This window comes from Limulus polyphemus, unplaced genomic scaffold, assembly GCF_000517525.1.
Source record: "Limulus polyphemus unplaced genomic scaffold, Limulus_polyphemus-2.1.2 Scaffold665, whole genome shotgun sequence".
NCBI classification, from domain to species: domain Eukaryota; kingdom Metazoa; phylum Arthropoda; class Merostomata; order Xiphosura; family Limulidae; genus Limulus; species Limulus polyphemus.
The window spans coordinates 29,523-52,318 of record NW_013666275.1 but is presented as its reverse complement, the minus strand read 5'-3'; the positions used below and the strand labels follow the sequence as shown (position 1 = coordinate 52,318).

The following is a 22,796-nucleotide window of genomic DNA, read 5'->3' as shown; positions in this document are numbered from 1 at the left end:
TTTTCAATTTAGTGCCTTTGGTGATCATTTTAATTAATATGAGTGTGCTTAATATGCAAAATTCGAGCGAATCCAGGAAAAGCCACTTTATTACTGTAACTACGGCATCCTGTGAATCACACAAAGTACGGTGTTAGTGTACATACATCAGAAATGCGCAATATGTATGAATAGTCAAATTCATTTAAAAAACACTATAGAATGCCAAATGTATTCCAGTCGAATATCACAAAATATGTAATAGGGATTTTCTACTCAATGTATCACAGTTGAATGTTTCAGATTTTTAGATTTGATTTTCAATAATGTGGATTGTACACCTTAAAAAACCGAAGGCATGCCTCTCTTAATTTTGAAGATTGTATTCAGATGTAATTAACCAATATATTTTATCTTCTACACATAAGATCGTAGATAGAAGCTGTATTAGTATTTAATATGTTCAGATTAAGCTTAGAATTAGAAACTTCAATAAATACAGATTCTTTTAACTATGTTGTAATCTAATCTATTGTTTTATTTTCTATTTTTTATAGGTAGCATTTGTTTCATCTTTAGCTGTTGTTTTTCTTTTTAGCAAGACTCGATGTTGTGAAAACCTACATGCGCATGCGCAGAGTGCCATACCACATCCAGAATAAAGTAATTAAATGGTTTGATTACCTGTGGGTGTCTCAGGAGTCTTCAGATGATGATCGCTCGGTAGGGTTTCTTCCAGACAAGCTGAAAGCAGAAATAGCCATTCATGTACATCTAGACACCTTGAAACGTGTTGAAATTTTTCAGAATACGGAAGCCGGGTTTCTGTGTGAGTTGGTGTTGAGACTACGTCCTGTTCTCTTCAGTCCCGGAGACTACATCTGTCGTAAAGGTATTCAATTAGTACAATATCATCATTTGTTTTGAAGTTGTTAATGTTAGAAGTAATAATACGCACGAATTACATCTTTTAGATTAATATAAACAATACAAAAACTAGCGCAGTTGTAATAGACTTTAATTTAGCTACGCCTAACTGTGACACTGAATAGCAAAAAACGTCGAAAACATTAAAACTTTATGATATATCTGTATTGTTATGTCTTCTCTTTTATATCTAATGGAACTTCTAATTAATACAAGATGAACGTAATTAACATATTCATCCATTAGTTTGAATTTTTACATAAACTCTAAACTAGTCAAAGCCGCAAGTGTTTTAGTTTAATCATAAGTTAAATTCATAGACTTTCACCATTATTCTAACGATTCTTTTCAAAGCAGAGCGTGTTTGATTTGCCAACTTAAAAACGCACTACCTGTAACCAATATATCATCGCTGAAGTTATCGTCACTTGTTACGTATAAGAAGATAAATATTAAAGTTGTCTTCTCATTGGTGCACTATGGTGTTAGTTCTTTTTGTTTTTTAACAAGACCACATTGGGCTATGTGCTGTGTCCACCTCGGAGAATCAAATCCAGGAGTTTAACGCTGTAAGTCTGTAAACTTACCGCTGTCACACCCGGGGAAACACAACGGTATTTACAGTAAATTCGTATCCTTTATTTCAAGTCTTGCAACTTTTGAACGAAATAATTTTCACGAAAAAAAACAATTCATACATAATTTTTAAGACATCTAATTATGTCATACATATCTAAGAACTGGTACACCTCCAAATTCTTTATAAGAACCAGCATGCGTCAGGACAAATGACTTATAATTTCAACGCTTCTAGCATTTAGAACTAAATACGTTTTGTAGACCAAACTCACACATAATCTGTCGCGGAGATTATCATAAAACATGTTGACCTGTAGCGGAGATTATCATAAAATATGTTGACCTGTAGCGGAGATTACCACCACCGATCACAATATTCCATTTGTTGTCTCTTTACGTTAATCTTCCTATAAAAATGCGAGAGTGTGTGTAGGTAGTTAGCTAGTTTAGTTTAGTTAGCATCCATCGCCCAGAGGTGGCTAGCTCTAGTACATTTTTAACAAGCGTCACCACATTACTGAGAATACCACACTTGTTTAAATAGCCATGCTTTATTAACCAGTGTCAGCAGCACTTTCTGTTCTGCTTACTCCTGTATGTTATGCATGTTTAGGTAAACAAAGAACTCAAAGAAGTTCAGTATACCAACCAACTAATACATTAAACATAACATTTTAATAAAGGCTAATAAAATAATCTTTCATCAATAAAATTTGTAACTGCAAACCTAGGGATATACAATTAATGTAGTGACACAAACAAACAATAGTTCGGTGTTTAAATAGGATTCCTAATAATAATAAAAAGGAAACTAAACATGAATTAAAGCTTCAAAAATATCAACATGGCCCCTAACATATCTGTGTATAAAAGTAATAGTTTAAAATGCAAATGTAATAACATTTTGAAATATTCAGAAAACATTCACATTATGGAATAAACATTAAAACGAAAGTTAAACATAATTAAAGAAAGAGATTTTTAAAAAGGGGACTAGCATTACAGTATCTGATAGTTGACTGAGGTCAGAAGAAACAAAATGTCGACTTCTATATTTTAGGGGAAAATGGTTGCTATATATATATATATGCATAAACAAATAAGATCATTATAAAATGTCACTATATAACATGTTTAAGCACACTAGCTAAAGAACATTTCACGTAGATTATAATTCTGCTTGAAATGTTTACTTTTTACAATATTATTTCTGAACAAAAGGGGAATCTCCAATTAAAAAGTACAAAAAATGATGTTGTTTCTCATTATTTATCACATTATATAATCTCAGGTTTGAATGTTCGAATGAGATTGTAATATAATAAACAAGATACAGAACTGCATGACACATCAAAATTTCTAAGGAATAAAAGTTGAGAAAAGGATCATAAACGAGAATCAATGGTCAAGTGAAGCAAGACAATAGCTACTGTGAATGTGATATAAGAGGTGATTTTTGGATTATTTAAGATGTGTTTTCATGTACATGGTTTTCTTTGATTCTTGTTAGTTGTGTGAGGACATAGTTACACATGCCTAAAGAAAATTATGCATTAGTTTGGTGTTGGAAAAGTATTTAGTTCCAATAGTTTAGAAGTATTGAGACATAAATCATTGTTATAGATGGCGCAAGTCCGTTTGGATTTCACAGACAATTTGAAGATGTACCAGAGGTTAGTCATGTGCGACATAGGTACATATGTCTTAAGAAAATTATGGGTGGGTTTTCTGTGTGAAAAGTATTTAGTTAAAAAGTTGAAACATAGATTATAGCTGTATGTAGATAAGGCATGTTTGGTCATTTTTACGGATGATGTAAAGAATGCGCCAGTATTTGTAATTTTAACAGAGTTAAATATAGATATATATTATGAAAACTATCCATGACGTTGATTGGAAAAGGTTTTGATTAAAGAGTTATAAGAGTTGAAATATAGGATACGAATTTAACGGTGTATCGTATATGGTAAACAGAGAAAGTTATAAGTATTTATGTTAACTCTGTTAGATGTTGATTTTTATTACAGACCGTGACTGGCAATGAAGTTTTAAACATACTTTTTGCTGAATTAACAGCAGTTGTTCATTAATAAAGATGTTTTTAGCTTCACTAATGATGTGGTTACTAAATATTTGTAGCAGAATGTATGAGGTTATTTAATATAAATATTTTGTAGATATTTTTAAATATACGAAATGATTTAGTATGGACTTTCGGAGATTTTTCCCCCAATTTATGAAGCTCTTTGGTAAAAATTCGTAGGTCTTTCAAAGTGTACAACGTTATTTGGTATGGACTTTCAGAAGTATTTCAAAATGTATAAAGTTATTGGGCATAGTATTTCATGAGTGTTTCAAAATACATGTAACTTCATTAGTATATGCATTCGAAGATTTAAATAAAGGTACATGGTAAGCAGATAACTTGTGTATATTATGAACAATCCAATTATAGTGGCTTCTATGTTAATGTTTTGTCACTTGCAGGAGAAGTCGGCAAGGAGATGTACATAGTGAACAGAGGCCGGCTAGAAGTAGTAACAGACAGTGGAAAGACTGTGTTAGCCACTTTGAAAGCTGGAAGTTATTTTGGTGAAATCAGCATTTTAAACATGGGTACGGCGGGAAACAGAAGAACAGCCTCGGTACGTTCAGTTGGCTACTCTGATCTCTTTCGCTTAAACAAACAAGACATGTGGGATGTACTAAAGGATTACCCCGCAGCTCGTGTTCGGTTAGAAGCTATTGCCGTGAAGAGACTGCAGAAGCATCGGAAAGATCCATTCAAAGCAAGTAGGTGAACTGGATCAAACTAAAGCTGTAGATTACTATTCTCACAAAACAGCAAACAAGAGTCGGTGGTCATTTACTCCGAAGGCTGCGTCTGTTTTGTTTGTTTGTTTATTTGTGTTTAAGTGCAAAGTTAAATGGGCTATTTGCGCTGAGCCCACCGCGGGTATCGAACCCGTATTTTTACATTATAAGCCCTCTGAATCATCTGAGGACAAGCTGCATCTAATAACTCTCAATTAATGGCTCATTAACCTTTGATAACATTTAATCCCTGAAGATACAGGTAGAATAATATCACTTCTAAATCAATCATAAGGAAACATTTTAGTACTTAGCATGAAATAATGAACACAAAGCATAAACGCTGCTTATTTATTGTTTGAACACTTCATTAAATCAGGTAAACACATTAAAAATCTAACAGTTTTTGTGATTTTACGATAATTGGGCTCAGTAAAGTATCCACATTAGCCAGACCTGTTCAAGTAAACTTGAAGTCATATTGAAGTAAACTTGAAGTCGAATTGTAAAATTAGTTTTCTTCTTAAATATCATAATTTTTGCTAGCGTAATTTCAGCTTACGTATCAATTTGAAATACTTCAGTTCATATGCTTATTTTATTTAACAACATTTTAACCCCAATGAAGGAAGATGTGTAATATGCATCAATACATCATTCTATATAAAACCCATTGTATGTCACGTCAAGCTTGATTTCTCGAAATAGGAGGAGTCATAAAAGCCAAAATACATTTATCTAGTTAGAATAGTTCAATTACTATCTGCCCATCAAGATTTTAGTGACGGGGTGCAAGAGGGCCGTGAGGGGGGGGGGCGTGAAACCTTATAATTGTAGTGAGTGTTGGAATTACCTTGCCTAGAGCCAAGTGTGTAAAATTTATCATGAAAGTAAAAATATTGATTCATTTTTAAACTTAAATCGTTTCTGAATTAAGATATTTTATGTTACATCACCAACATTTTTAACAAAAAACAAACCTCATTATTCAACGGAGACTCTAAATTAAGGAATGAACTAATACTTTTACAGGTTTGTTTCTAAACATTTCATTTTATACTTTCAGCACATAGACTAACAACAATATTAGGTTATACTTTTTTTACTAAGCGACATGACATAAAAGCCATTGTTGGAACGTAGCGTTACCAAAACACACTGACTTTTCTATATTGTAGAAGTTGATAATCTAACTGATTTCTACCAGTAATTATTCTGTGAATATGCAACAGTTCATTTCATGAATGATATTAAATTTGATTGGCTCACAAAGGAATTTACCGATGTTTGACTGCTTCGACTGCACTTTTCTGCCTCTTTCTTGGTCGAGCTTGGTTTAACTAAATCTATTTATTTCAGTTAACTATGAAATGTGAGGTTAGGGTATACTGTGGGGTGGGGTGGTAGTACTTGCCCTGCCATTTTTTGAGGGCTATACGCTAGTTTATAATTTATTACTTTTTAACATTTTGCAATGTCCCTTGTGGTTCAGTTCAGATAACCCTTTGTGTAGATTTGTGCAACGTTCCCCGGTGGGACAACGGTAAGTTCTATCTGTGGGCTAGAACAGATAGCCCAATGTGGCTTTACTATTAAACACACACACATAGTTTTTGTGCAACAAGAATAACAACATTCTCCATTCCCTTTCATAGACAAAACTATGACAATGTTAAAGTTAAAGTGTCTGGTCAAAATATTCTTAAGAAGAGGAAACCATTAAAAGATTGATTTCTTTGTCAGTTGCTTACATTTTTTTTTTTTTTTTTTAGTAAACGTCTTCTGCATTGCAATATAGCGCCTATTAGTTTTAACAATGTATTTAACTTATCAGAAAAGAAGTTATAAGTGCTTTCTTGTAAACAGCTAAATTAATCATTAATCAAAATAAAAAAATATTTGCTTTCAAATTTAAAGTCACCCGGTAGGTCAGCTGTAAGTTTACGTACTTTCAACGCTAAAGTCCAGGGTTCAATTCCCCGTGATGGACAAAAAAGACAATGACAAGTTCACTTAAAACGTTAACTTCTTTGGTTGTTAAAGATAATAACATAATTAATCTCGCATGTATCTAGGTAATTGTTTATATATCACAGAAACAGCAAAACGTAAAATACAAATATTGAACATTTTTATCGTCTTAACAATTAAAGGAATATATATTTATGTATATAAAGCAGTTTAGTATATATTGAATGAAAAAATTAATCATAAAGCAAGCAACAATGATGCTTTGAGAGACAAGAAGAACTTTTGCGTTATCTGGCTTGACCTAGCAAATGCATATGGGTCAGTTCCACATCAGCTGATGAAGTTGCAATGGAGTTCTTATGGATGCTGGAGAAGATACAGTCATTTATCATGGCATACTATGATCAGTTCCGCATGTGCTTCACAACTGAGTCTTACTGCACAGATAGGCAGATGTTGGATGTTAGGATACCAATAGGATGCACAGTATCCCCATTGCTGTGTGTTTTTGCGCTAGATATTATCATAAAGGCAGCTGAGATGCATGGAGAAGGTGACAAGAGTTGATGAACACCAGATATAACTGTCATCAAAGAGGGTGAGAAACCAACCAGTGACGTCGTACGGAAACTTGAGGTCATGGCTGTCTGGCAAGAATGAAGTTTAAGTAAAAAAAAAGTAGAAGTCTTACTCTTCACAATGGTAGGAACAAGGAAGATCCCTTCAGAATTGCTATAGAAGTAATCCCAACTGTAAATGAGGAGAGTGTGAAGAACTTGGAGATGTAATCCTCACCACCACCGACTGACTGGCACAGAGGAGTAGAGTTGCAGAAAATAGAAAAAGGCCTCAGGGTCATAAACATCTGTGGGCTAGCAGGAACGTTTAAAGTATTACAGTTTGGGCTGCTGCCAAACATCCTACGTCCACTACAGATCAATGGCATTGCTCTAAACACGTGAAGACAATAGAAAGGAAGGTCAAGGTTTTAATCAAACAAGAAGGAATCATCAATAGCCGCAACACTTGAAACTATTTCAGGTAGAATTAGAGTAGATTAGGCTATGAGATATTTTTTCCTTTTTTAGTAGCTATATATTTGTGCTAGAGCAATACCAAGCGTGGGGCACGCTTATACTCGATTTACTTTTATTACTCATCAGGATCTCTACCAACCTACCATCAAGTTAGATAGGATTAGAGTAAATTAAACTATGAAACCTTGGACGTGATCAAATTCGTCAATCGAAAGGGTTTGACCTCCTGAGTCTAAAACTGTAATTAGATCTCATATCAGTCAAGAGATCAGACATTTTCTTATCCTAATAAACTCCAACAATCAAGTTATTCGAGACATATAGCCTCATGTATGCACTGGCAGGAAATGAATGTCGAGGACACAGTAGATTAAGCTGAAGGAAGGCTTTGCCAGAAGGAGTTCATTGGTACTATACAACGAAGTAGGAAAGGCTTTGGTTGGGGAGAGATTGAGTGGTTCTCAAAAGCAGTGGACTGGAAAAAGAGAGGGGTGTTGGTTGAGGAAGTCCGCCACATGGAGGAGCAAGAATGTGCAGTTGTTGCTCTCAGCCAACTACAGCAAGGTACATGGACACGTTGGAAGAGAGTTGAGGAAAGAAAAATTACATGGAACCACATTGTATCAGCTTCCTGCTAAGTGCAACATACAACACCTTGCCAACTCCAAGTACTTTATCTCAGTGAGGTCTGGTAGATATTGGCAATAGTGGACTGTATGGCGAGACTGACGCTCACGAAGATATACTGTCGTTATGCAAGAGTGCACTCACCAAGATGACTTGGTGCTACGACCATGTTCTCAACAGAGATAGCAGAGGAGCAGAGGGCTAAAGCCAATAAACAACTAGGGATAACTCCATCCCCCATATGTTTATGAGATTTGAGGAACAAGAAGCAGAGAGAACAAACAGGCTTGAGCAATGTGGAGTTATATTTATGAGAAGATTCGTGTTCTGCCAGAACTAGGGTAGTGTTAATTACTGAGGTCAGTACCCCATGATAAGACAATATCGGTGCATCTCATTAGTAGAAGTGAGTAAAATGCACAGACAAAGAAGATCAGTGGCTGCACAAGGGTTCGCGATGCAATTTGTATCCAATCGAGTTTGGTTGTCGAGGCTTTATCGGATAATTTACCACGAAGCAAAAGCAAAGGCCACTAAACTTATAATGAAGGAGGTGGAAAAGACAACAATTTGGCATTGGCAGAAAAGAAATGCCAGTGCTTCTGATTTCAACTGTCTTAAACGTCTAGATGTAGAAGTCGAAATGTTATTTGACGGCAGGTATCTACTGAGGACCAATGTGCTGACAAGGCATGTTTTGCATGTCCTATATGTCATGAAGCACTATAATACTTACTAAATGAAAAGGCCAATACATAAAGTAATATCATACATACTAAATTAAACGACTAATATACAGAACACTGTAATACATACTAAATTAAAAGACCAATACATAATCACTATAATACATACTAAATAACAACACCAATACAATGGCCTCTTGAAAAATGTAATATCATTGTATCTGTGATTATGTAGTGTATAATTAAAAAGCTCGTCATGGATCAGTAAATATTTACCACTGTTTTTAGTTCTTTCTCTGAGTCTTATTATTATTTTGAGCTTTATCGATTCTTAATATTTGTTACTTCCGGTTGTCTTATCCATGTGTGTTGTAAATGAAATAGGTTAGTTAGACGCACCTCATATTATATTTAACATATAATTGTTTATTCCTAATAATTGTTACTTCCGGTTTTCCTATCCATGTGTGTTGTTAATGAAAGAGGTTAGTCAGACGCACCTCATATTATATTTAATATAATTTTGTTTATGCCTAATATTTGTTACTTCCGGTTGTCCTATCCATATGTGTTGTAAATGAAAGAGGTTAGTTAGACGCACCTCATATTATATTTAACATATAATTGTTTATTCCTAATATTTGTTACTTTCGGTTGTCCTATCCATGTGTGTTGTAAATGAAAGAGGTTAGTTAGACGCACCTCATATTATATTTAACATAATTTTGTTTATTCCTAATATTTGTTACTTCCGGTTGTCCTATCCATGTGTGTTGTAAATGAAAGAGGTTAGTTAGACGCACCTCATATTATATTTAATATATAATTGTTTATTCTTAATATTTGTTACTTCCGGTTGTCCTATCCATGTGTGTTGTAAATGAAAGAGGTTAGTTAGACGCACCTCATATTATATTTAACATATAATTGTTTATTCCTAATATTTGTTACTTCCGGTTGTCCTATCCATGTGTGTTATAAGTGAAAGAGGTTAGTTAGACGCACCTCATATTATATTTAACATATAATTGTTTATTACACTTACGTTTGTTATATTTAATTAGACTATCGATATTTCTACTGTTTATTTTACAATGTTGTTATATATGTTTAATTTGTTATTTATTATTGCTATCACTTTTCTGCTTTACTACCAACATCGTCCTGCTGTTCGACTGTATAGCTAAACATTCACATGCGTGGTAGTAATCTATATCAAATGCCAAACTGCTTTAGCGTTACACTCTCTTTAACAGTTTAATTTGTTTTCGTTTGTCGCAAGACGTTGTTAGGAAACATTATATTAAGTTCTGTTATTTCTGATGACAAGTTTTTCAAGAAACATGAAAAATACCACAGTGCATAAAGCAAACTAATGGTGTCTATGCGTTTGTTAAACAATTTATAGCCCCCCAGTGGCACAGCGGTATGCCTGCGGACTTACAACGCTAGAAACCAGGTTTCGATACCCGTGGCGGGCAGCGCACAGATAGCCCTTGTGTAGCTTTGTACATAATTGAAAACAAACAAACAATTTATACGCTATTCTTCCTTTAATGCTACTTTCATTAACAATATTGGTTAGATGTATCTGTTTTAATTTATTTGTTTTTATAACTAAAAATAAAAACATGAACATTTCGCCAAAATTATACAGTTTGCACAGTACAAGCTGTTATCAAGTTATTTTCTAATATAAATAGCGCCTCAACCACTACTATGTTTGTGGTATCCTATGAAGAGCTATGTTATTGGGTGAAAGGTTTCGTCAACACTGGTGCAGCAAATATCAATCAAATCATCTTATAAATATTTTTATTAAAATATTATTTTGCATTTTTGCCTTAATATATGAACTTAAGTCTAACCTAAATTTTCTATACTGGTCCAAACTTTCTCGAGGTCAATAAACTGCATCTGTAAAAGAATGTAAGCATTTCATGTGAATCACATAAGAAAGTTGAAATGGTTTATAATGCACTTGCCTGTAGTGAGCTCATCATATTTGTTTATTGTTTTGGAAACAAATGGAAAACTTATGGCGTTTTTAAGCCATTTATGAAAATGTTTATAAACAAATAACACCTATCGGAATTCATCCTTTATATCTGTTATTTGTTTGAATGTGTGTTTCTCAGTCGTCTGGTTCAGTTTGGAATATTCGTTCACTGCTAGCATAGTTTTAACTATTTACCATGGAATTGTTGCCAGATATCGCGTGTTGATGGATGACTTATGGAAGTTGGAGAATAATGTATCATGTTTCGTATTTTCACTTGTTTCACTAATGTTAATTATTAATACATGACTGGTAAATGTCCCTCGGTGGGACAGCGGAAAGTCTACGGACTTACAACATGACTGAAATCCGAGATTTGATCTACCGCGGTGTACACAGCAGATAGTCTAATGTGGCTTTGCTCTAAAACAAACAAACAATCAGTGGTAAATTATTTATGTCAGGTCTGGTTACAATGCCTAAGTACTACTGATATAGTCTGCTATATAACAGGTTTCCATGTGAATGTTAAACGGAATAATGTTCTACCTGGTTCATTGACTTGCATCGTAAAAGTAGTTTCTTCTTTAATAAAGAGAGAATACTCAATAGCCGCGGCACTTGAAATTCTTTAAGACAGGATAAGAGTAAATTAATCTCAGATCTTTTTCCTTTTTAGTTGCTATATTTTTGTGCTACAGCAATACCAAGAGTGGGGCGCGCGTATACCCGATTCGATTTTATTACTCATCAGAACCTCTACCAGCCTACCCTCAAATTGAAATTATTTCATGCAGGATTAGACTTTGGGCGTGGTAAAATATGTCAATCGAAAGGGTTTGACATTCTGAGTCCAAACCTGTAATTATATTTCAAATCGGTCATCAGATGACGGAGCTATGAGCTAAAAGTTTGTACTTGAAAAAATTCATACAAAAAAACTCAGAACCATTGAAATTTTTATACCTCCCTAGTGAGATATAATATTCCTTCGTGTACCATAAGTATTTACTGTTAATGGAGTAAATATTGTTGCATCAGCGAGATCACGTGACTAGTGTCACGCCACCTATTTTCTAGAAATATCCTGTTCCATCGTGAATGCCCTAGCATTTACTAGATATATGTTAGTCTGGTATATATATAGGACGCTCACAACGTGACGGGACAATGTGTGTAGGTAGTGAGTAATTGAACTGCAGTCAGAAAGTATTGTTGAAGTTAACGTTCGTTGTTATAGCGTTTGTTATAGAGCGACTGTTGAAAATAAGTGTATCGGTAAAGTTATATTCAGAAAGAATAAACCAGTTTTATTAAGAAAGAACTTGTGTGGCTAAAGTTTCGTCGGAACGAAGTTACGGAAAATCAACTAACGACTGGAGGCGTAACAATATGTTTATAATCAAGACTTGGATTTTCATTAACACTTCTTTAATTCTCATGCACGTTTAGATGGCGCAATATATTTGTTTGTTTGTTTGTTTCTAATTAAGCACAAAGCTACACAATGGGCTATCTGTGGTCTGCTCACCACGGGTATCGAAACCCGGATTCTAGCGTTGTAAGTCCGCAGACATACCGCTGTGCCACTGGGGGGCGGCGCAATATATATTTTTAAACATTACGAAATATGTCAATTTTTATCCAAAATACGTGCATATAAAACAACATAACCTTTCAAAACTAACTGAATTTACCAGAAAACGTTTTTTCTTAACTATACACAGATGAAATAGTTTGAAGACTCAAAAGAAATCTATTTTTTTCACATTTATAAATCTATAATACTACCCAATACTTTTCTAAATATAATAATATAAAGTTTAAGTATTTTATGGAATATATTGTACTTACGGCGCTGTATTTTTCTTTTATATCTAAGGTAATTCCTTTAGTAAAAGGGATGTTTCGATAGACGAACCTTGTGATAATTTAAGTCAGCGCTTTACAACACATTTTACAAATAGTTTAACTTACAATACGATAAAATCATATTTTTGCTTGTCTGTTTTCTGTTGATAGAATTTGTTTGTTTTTCTTGGTGTATAAAATGTTTGAAATCGTTCATATGCAAACAAATCCTTGATTCTAGCTTTTACCGATAACATACTGCTGTTATTGAGTTTATAAATTATTAAAGTTCAAAACGGATTGATTAACAAAGGTCAAATGTCATAAGTTAAACACAAAATGCATTATATTATTTAGTAGGATTACGTTCTATGATTATTAATTATCTATATTTATTCAAATATTTTAATACTATTCTTTTCGCCAAATGGCATTCGTGTGTATACGTGTATGCTCAGTTCTTATACGTTGCTGATGAAGGAACTAAACGAGTGTATTGCATTGATATAGATTATTAGACATTATATAAAATAATTTTTTCCATTTCTTAATGCTTTTTTGTTGAACCTCTCGTGGTTTACAGAAGAAGCACAGACATAAATTCCAATCACTTAATGTTTGAGAGAAGTTGTATTGACTTTTGAGATTGTATAACTGGTTAAACAAGCAAAAGACCAGAGAAAGATTATGTTTTCCATGGAGTCTGATCATGAAGCAGGTTTTCAAGAAATCCGCACTACTGAAACAATATATATAGTTTCTTACAAACGAGATGTAATAACGAGTGTTATTTTTTTTTTTTATCTTTAGAATGCGTTAGGTTTTTATAGGGGCCAAGATTCTTTACAGTTGGTGCCTACGATAAATTTCAACAATAAACGGACAGCACACAATCCACTTGTTTTAAAATAAAATATTCAAAACAAGTCAAACGTATGTACAAAAAATTCCTTACACTATTGGTTATCACAGTTGTATCCAGAGCTTTAAATATATGTCATTTTTTAGCAAAGTCCACATAGGTGTGTTCAGTTACTTTAGAATGCATTTAGACAATACAAATTATCCTACTATACTCTGTTGTTACAATACAAGGCTGCGACAATCACTTTAGAAATCTTCACTATACGCTCTTTATGACTAAACTCACAATCACGCAGTCAAACTTCACTTTTTCACTTTTACTTTCACTTCTACTAATTTAACTTGCTAGCTCTCTATATCTGCACGTATTTATAACACGCGACAAAAAATATGAAAATATCTAACCCTCTAGTAACAACAATATTACACATAACGAGAAAAACTTGGAAGCTTCGAGTAAGATGACGTCAACAATATTACACATAACGAGAAAACTTAGAAGCTTCGAGCAAGATGACGTCAACAATATTACACATAACGAGAAAACTTAGAAGCTTCGAGCAAGATGACGTCAACAATATTACAAAAGCCTAGTACAAAAATTAAACTACATAAACAACATAAGACTCATACAGAGGTACGTAACGAAACTTGTCATAACTATCGCTTTTATAATAATTAACTTTTAACACTCTTATTATGAAACTAAATAATCATTAAATATTAAATCACTAAATAATAACTCAACAGTCTTGTATATCCAACAGACTGACATAGAGTTATTATGAACTGGTAGCTATATAATGTCTTTAATGTATGGTATTATACCGGTAAATGAAACCTTACAAGGTGCAATCAGTTTGCCCTTGAAGATTAAAGGTCCATTTTTCAAAGCGCTCGGGTTATAGGGTTTTTATTCATTAATATTAAATAATATTCAAATATCTCCAAGAGCTTAACTTTCTAGCGTCTTCATATTTTGTTGTTGTTTTTAGTGCAAACTACACAATGAGTTATCTGCTCTCTGTCCATCGCAAACAATTGAACCACGGAGTTTAGCCGTTGTAAGTCCTTACATTTACCTCTGTCCTTCCGCGGAAGACTACTTATTTTCAAAATTATAGTATTAGGTATAACAAGCCTATTTTAAATCATAACTAATTCAATAAACAATTTTCAAAAGGTTTTTACCTCCTCTTAACTGTATAACTCAGAAGTAAGCTTGTAGGCTCATAACGCTATAAATTGGACACCCAGCTCGATACCCGCTGCGGATACAGCACAGATAACTTATTATGTAGATTTGCTCTTGAAAACAAACAAAACAAAGATATCGATCAGACATGAATACTCTCAGTTTGTGAAGATTATGATCTGGGACTTCTCTTCAATTTTTGTTACATAATCTCCCAAAGTTGTCGTAGATTACTCTTATAATATTAGTTTCTCGAATGGTGGTAGAAATATTTCTGCGAATTAGCACCCGAACTTTGAGCTGACCATTTAGTAACGTTTATGACATCAGTTCTTCCTCTTCCAAATTCCGTTATTGAAGAGAGCAGAATGCTTTGGATAATTATTTGTTGAGATTAAAATCCAAATCCAAATAAATGTCATCCACTGGGTGTTATGTGACAAATCGGATGTTATGGTACTGCACCTTCCTCGTAATATGATCAGTTTCGACGATATTTCATTTTCACAACTAATTGAAAAATATCCCCACGCCATTAAAAACCCATTACCATTTATCATTTGTTTGGTTACCTGGTCTGATGTGAACGTTTTCTAGTCAAGTATCTGCACACATATATTATTCTAAAGCTCCCAGAAATTCAATCTTTGCTTTTCAATCTGTGGCACTTCGCCCCATTCATTCTTTTATTTTTATGATTTTTAGCACAGCTTAAACACTTGTCCATATTCACATTTATAACATGAAGTTTTTTGGCTGTAACTTTTCCACGTAAGGCTCTTTCTTGTAATAATCTTCGAAAAGTTCGATTTTTGACACGAACTCTATATCCATATTCCGTAATTCTACATTTGTATCTCAGGATGTTTTGAATCGACTTGACGTTCAAAAAGTCTTTAAGTGACACATCACACTCTACTTTGGTTAGGTTTTTGTATCCCTTCTTTTTATTACATTTTAAACTCCTCTTTCACCCTTACAAACATTCAATTTTCTTTTCATTATATCAAACAATAATATATGCTCGTTTTTCACTACTTACTTCTTTATTATTTTTTCGCTTTTTCTTTTTCAGTTCTAATCAAGTTAAAATTTCAAGAGTATTTCGATGTTTTTGACACTGGTCGTTCAATGTGATTAAATAATTTGAAACAAGGCTTTTGATAGTTTAAAACTAGGTTGAAAAATATGAATCGAAATGAGCCCACTCAATGCACGTTTATTGACGTGCAGGGTAGTTGATGTACAATTAGTTTGTAATAATTTTTATGAAGTGAGTAAATGATTTTGTTGTAAAATCAAAACACTATGTTGTCCTAATACAGACGCACCTCTAATGTTCCACCAATAACGGTTCACATTCTTGTTTGGTTTTATACTTACATTAGTGTTCTTTCTTCCTAGACTACAGAGGGTTGGGGACATTATATTAAAACCATTTTGAATATGCAAATCAGCAAGTCACGTAACAGCCACAGTCGATATAAAGTTGTGGTGGAACGGAATGTATCAAAACCACATTTTACATTGTTTTCGTTTTGTAGGTAGTTTGATTACACGGAAAATTGATCGCTATTCGCTTTCGGGAACAATATGTAACAGTTGTTTCCGACGAAAATTGTTCATGTGCTTAAATCATAAAAATGTGTAAGATCGGAAATTTAGACTTTCCAAGACGGGGATAATCCCTTTCACTTAATGGCATTGGAAAATAATGGAATATGGATCAACTCTGGGAACCTATTGGGTACCAAAGCTGTTCTGAGTTAAGTGTGGCATATTGTAACAGCTGAGAATCCACGAACACAAAATGAGGGGCAAAACCCGTTCACATGCCCCAGGTAACAATACATAACGTAATCAAAAGAATCTCCGCCTGTAATAGAAGCCAACTGAGTATGGGTCCACCAAGGTAAGGCTTCTAGTCATACCTCCCGTTCAACCATCGCATACCTAAAGTTTTCACAGCATATTCTTTTTTTTTGTTTGTTTGAAATTCCCAGTAGATATGAGCTGAAATTTCTACGTTGACTTACTGGTAAATGTTACAACGAGATATTTTAGTTTCATTGATTTCTTGTAAAATACAATAACTATATTTGGATATTTTTTTTTTTGCTTTTTTCCTTGGAACTCTTTATTGTAAAACATCTTCGTTGATACCGAAGTTTCATACCAAGTATTGAAAAATTAATGTACATTACACACGATGCCTCTAGCTAAAATCTTTCGTTGCAAATTTTAAGTTTAATTAACTTTTTATTGTACTAAACTCTGTCAGAAGTTTTTCCATGATCCAAAACACGTTAACGCAGATCATGTTTTATTTGACCTTTTGAAATGTATTCATAAAAATCAGCAGATTAGGTTTGCAGGAATATCTAGCAAATAAGAAAGATTGTTCCGACATAAAATGCTATTCATTTTTAGCTTCACCTAGAAGGCATTTATTACAAGATCTAATTTTTCAGATCCATACAAATTTTCTAAAGTGTCAGCAGCACATATGTTTATTACTTAACCTTATTAACGTCGTAAAACTTTAATATTTTACATAGTTATTCGGAGGAGAAGAAGTATCAAGCATACTTTTAGATTGAATTTTTCATTGAAGTTGTAATTATGATCAGCAGTTAAGATACTGGAATATAAGTAAGATTAGTGCACTAAGATAATTACTTTTTTCTATTATTTGGAAAACGTTATTAATGTTATTGTTTCAAAAAATGCGTTTAATTCTGGAAATCGCAACTTTATGTTCTTGTAATAACTTATATCTATGGACCAAAACAAATTATATATTCGAAATAACAACTGTAGGTAATACATGTATTAGATATTGATTATTTGTAGTGTGCAATATTTCATCTTATCTTACAAATATTGGTTATTTGTAGTGTGCAATATTTCATCTTATCTTACAAATATTGGTTATTTGGTCACATATTCTTTTTCTTTTTCAGTTGTCATGGGTCGAAGTCGTAGTACCCCAGGTCTCGTGGAATCTCGCGGAAAGGTTCCTCTGGAAGATATGTCTCTGCATCCACGGGAACCATCCACCACTGCCTCAGCAGATACACTTTTAACAGACGACGAATGTCGGCCGGATATTGGGACAGCGGTTAGTGCAATCAGTAACCGGAGAACGAGTGCTGATGATATCCAGCGAAAAGGAATCCCTGTATACGAACAGCTCAGGACAGCTCAAGCTGGTTCATCAAGAAGTGTTAGGTCTTATTTGACAGAGTCTTCCCTTGACCGACAGCTTGCGGCTGAAGCAACTTCACAGTTTCATACATGTCCGTCATCGTACTTTGTACATTCCTCTAGCCTTAACAAGTTTGATTTCTCTTCTCCTCATGACTATGTAGCCATGAGCTCCGGCGGCGTTGATCACTTGCTCTTCAGTAGTCTTTCGCGTCATTTGCCAGTTCCCACTCCTATTTCCATGAGCCGTGTGAGGAATGTCAGTCCCCACTCTAATCGAGAGCACCATCCTGAAGTCTTAATAGCGGAAATCAAACGTCTCCGAGAAAGACTGGTCACCTTAGAAACAGAGAACACCAGCATGGGCATGAAACTCAGCCACCAACAGTGGGAAGTAGAAAACAGATTAACGGATATTGAACTTCAGGTTCGTGGAACTAGGTGTGAGACCAGTTCCGTGAGCTGTGGGAGTGCTGACGAAAGCGAGCGTAATCGCGAATCTGCCATTTAACTGTCGTTTGTTGTCATCCTTCCTTGTGGCACAGAAAGACCTTGTGTTTTCTAACCTGTATAAGCCCAATTGTATCAATATAAACAAAGTGTATCATATAAGTCCCCTGATCATGGAAACTGATAGTTGTGAAGACCTATTTGAGTGATACTTTGTGACGATTAAAAAAATGGTATTTTTAATTACTTAGCTATATTTGACATTAATGAATTACTGGGGCTCATTAATAAGAAGAAACCATGGAGAAGGTTGGACGAACTATCATATCAAATATTTCATTCATCTCCAGTTAACCCATTTTTTTCCAATACGTATGTACACGTTGGAGTCTTATTCTTCACATTTACCTTAACCAGCGATATTCCGTGACAGTAAATTGGATAAAACGAAATATATACATCTTGTGGTAGTCCTATACTCTTCCATTACTTACGTGCTTTTCAAATTAAAGATTTAAAAAATATATATTCGTAATTACTTCTCGCTTTTACGCTCCATCTACCGGTAGCTTTTACGAAAGGGAGAGATATTATCAAATGTTTGTCCACCAAGCTTACGCTAAAAACGAAATTTAAAGCAGGTCATGCATTTATTTTCAATTGTTAGTTCTTTTTAAATTTCAGAATTTTTTAATTCGGTATTAATTTTGTAACATTATTTTATACGACCATATAGATAAGTATTTACAAATTATAGCAAATACTTTTCTTACAATTGTTTAAATAGTTAACATTGTCAAAAAAACAATTAAATTTTATTTGGAAAACCTAAATATGTATAAGTGCGTCTTGGTTATGAATATAAGTAAAACAAGTTAATTTTATGTGATCTATGAAAATAAAACAATTACATAGTTTACAAAATTCTTTAAACAAACCATGAGAAAATAAATCTAATCTCAAAGTTTCCCGTGTATCACACAAAAACAGCTTATATTTTCTTAATATTATAAGATAAGGCTGCCTTCAGAAACGTATACTGTTTGGTATCTCATTTTCTTTGGTTCCCAAATATTTTAAGACACATACTGAAAGTAGGTAAAATTAAAGCTTAATAATATTTTGTATAGTACTAATTAAATTGATATATTTGTGTAAAAAATTAGGCATTATTGTAGGTTTTAAATAATTTATTTATATTATTTTATATATTTGTCAATGAGGATCTACGACTCTGTCCTGACAAACAATCTCAAAAGTAACTGTACTACAAAATTATTTCATTTAGTTATTAGTGGGTTTTATAAACGGTGTTTTGGAACAATATTATACTGACTTTAGTCCTAACTAGGAAAACGAAATTGATGAGATGCCATGTTTGTACAAATTATTTTCACCAACATTTTATGAAAGAAATCTTTCCAGTTGCTCTAACAGTTTTGGAATTTCGTAATGTTTTTGTCATGTTGTCATTTCTTATTACACTTTCAAATCGAAATAAGTAAAGGAGCTCATGTTAAATCTGACGTTGTGAAGAACATAAATAACTATAATATGTATATTTGACATAGTGTTCGAAGAGTTATTTATATGGATACTTATATAGATAGGGCAATTTGTTTTAACAATGTCCCGATCACTGAATTATTGGTATGGACACTGCTATAGCCAGAGTAATTGGTTTTAACAATGACACTGCTCACTGAGTTACTTGTATGGATACTTATATAGATAGGGCAGCTTGTTTTAAAAATGTCCTGATCACTAAGTAATTAACACGGATCATAATATAGACAGGGCATTTGATTTTAACAATCTCTTACTCATTCATTTATTGATATGGACACTAAGGTAAGCAGGGCAGTTGGTTTTAATAAAATCACTGCTCCCTGTGTTATTGGAATGGATACTGATATAAGCAACACAATTGGGTTTTATAAAGTCACTAGATTATGTTCAACATGAAATGTTTCTCAATATGTCATCAGTACAATTATTTACTATTAAATATAAATAAATAAATAAATACGAAGATCAAGTGCATAGTGATTATTACACTTCCAAATAATATAAAAAACTATAGAGAGAAAAAAAAACTTTTAAACACTGTGACATACCTTACATTTCCGTGAAAGTTGTTTCGTTTTTCATTGCAGCAAAATATTAATATAAATATTTTTTTAAATATTATGGCTAATGCATTTTCTTTGCTAAAGTTATGTTAAGAATTTAAATATATGTTCTTATTCTATTAGAAAATACAAATAATTAAATGACCAAACAGTTTAGTTGCTAACCATCTCGACATTTATTTTTAATCTGTTCCTCAAAGTACAGATATTTATAAACAAAACAGTTTGTCAGCTAAAAGAATTATTAGTTCAACAGAAAAGGTTTGGCATGGGCTAGTGGTTAGGGACACTAGCAATTTGCGGGTCGCGAGTTCGAATCCCATCAACGAACTTGTTCGCTCTTTCAGTCATGGGGCGTTATAATGTAACAGTCAGTCACATTATTCACCTATAGTAGCCCAAAGGTCGGCAATTCATGTGGTTTAATAGCTGCTTTCTCTCTAGTCTATCATTTCTAAATTATGTAGGGCTAACACATATAGCCTCGTGGAGCTTCTCGCGAAGTTCGACAACAAATAAGCAAAAAAAAAAAAATCGATATATAAAAAAAGTGTATGAAAACATATTTAAAGCAGCATTAAATACAATAATCTCAACAAATTTTACATAAGTTGCATGAATTTATATTGCGGATTAATAACTAAAGATAAAGTTATATATTTTTAAATATTTTTATTTTAATATTTAAAACAATCAGCTTGAACTGAAAAAATAATTTGTTTCGAATCTAAAAGTGTATAAGCAATCATTCCCTATATTTGTAGAAAGTTTAAATTTCAAACTTAAATTAAGTTTTTAAAGTATGAACTAAATTACTGCACTGTCTTTGAGTAGCAATCAATAAACGAACTTTAGTTCGAAATATACAGAAAAATGTGCTGAGGTAATTGTTTTAGATATTCGGATATTTTGAATTGAAGTGTAATTCTTTCGTATAATATGTTTCTCACATTGCCCCTTCTTTCATAAATAAATTTAAAGTTTACGATTGCAAGGATGGCAGAAAACCTTTATTTTAAATGTAATCTAAACCTTCCTTTCAACATAGTTATGTTAACATTCATAGGGTATTTTCCATCTACCCCTTCTCGACTTTAATGATGCTTCATATCTCAGTAATGAAGCTATTGAACACGGAATAATTTGCAATGATATTTCATAATTATTTTGATCACTGAGTAATTACCAATTAATATTCAACTCATCAAATATACAGTTATTATACTTATAATCGAGTTGTAATATTACCTATTACAACTAAAATTAAAGCTTATAATTAAATATATTGTGACTTATAACATCCTTATTAGATAATAACATATAGTCATAAGTCACATTTTAAATGACGCATATAATAGTGTGCGATTATAGTATATCGTGCAAAATAACGACATCAAATGCCAAAATCTATCACGTTTGAGAGCTGCACAAGAAATCGTTTTGTGAGAAATGCAAACTACAATCATATAGTTATATGTTTATGTAAAACCTTTGAAGCTATAATGTCTTTGGCCATAAATGAAAAATTCAGAACATGAAGATGCCGTTGTAAAATGATTTATTTACCAGAAGTACGACAGCAAAATATTTACTTTAAAATCAGGTATAAAATCTGTCCGATTTTTTCATGTAATAGTATAAAATGATTCCGAGCTACAATAATAATAATACTTCTATTTTATTGGATACTTTTAAATGTATTGTAATATTAAAACGTAAGCCTGTAATATACATCACCTTTATTGTTGATTAATCTAAGTGGCACACTTAACTATTTCTATCATTATGTTGTATAAGATTCCAGTTGGTACCACCTATGTAGATCGACTTTAAATTAAGATATAAAACATTAATACGTATAAATTAATAACATTTCAATAAAAGTCGTTGTTTTTCAAGCGTAATCTTTGTTGCCGTTTCCTTACTTTAGAAAGTATTAATCAATTCAGTAAACTATGAAGAAATACATTATAGTAGTTATAGTTCATTATACAGTCATTTTTATTGGACTTTATTGAGAAATACACATAAAATATATTTCCCCATCATGAATTATGATTTTTGAGTTGTAGGTTTTTAAAAAAGTATTGTTATCGTAGTTTAGACGTTCATTTCAGCCGTAAAGTATATGCTTGTAATAACTTTTTTTCTTTCAAACTTTCTTTGTTAGTTATTGCTTGAAAGTTAATTCGTTATTTTTTTATGTTTAGAAATTAAACATTATCGTTATAAGTAAAGCTACTCCGGGTTTTTTCAAGTAGACATGATCCATCCTAAATATTGATTTCATCTTGGTAGCTAAATTTTTGGAACTGCGCTAAACAGTTACTTTCCTTCATTTTATGAACATATAAATCAATGCACGTTTGTTAAGTCCTTACTCTTTTTATACCTTCAATTACGAAAGGTGTAAAGTGCTATTTGCGAATCTTACTTGAATTCTATTCTGCAATTTCAATTTCACTTTAATCTTTAGGG

General features: G+C 32.8%; 1 protein-coding gene across 2 annotated transcripts in view; it reads left to right on the top strand.

Annotated features, from left to right (window-relative positions):
* LOC106459827 (cyclic nucleotide-gated cation channel alpha-3-like) overlaps positions 1-22,418 on the top strand; it is a 165,094-nt gene extending 142,676 nt beyond the window's left edge. For both annotated transcript variants that reach the window (XM_022386375.1, XM_022386374.1), the window contains 3 exons: positions 578-871; positions 3,973-4,278; positions 17,493-22,418. In XM_022386375.1, coding sequence (XP_022242083.1) covers positions 578-871; positions 3,973-4,278; positions 17,493-18,247 — 1,355 coding nt within the window. In that variant the 3' untranslated portion in view covers positions 18,248-22,418. The remainder of the gene's footprint in view (positions 1-577; positions 872-3,972; positions 4,279-17,492) is intronic.
* Positions 22,419-22,796: the final 378 nt, after the last annotated feature.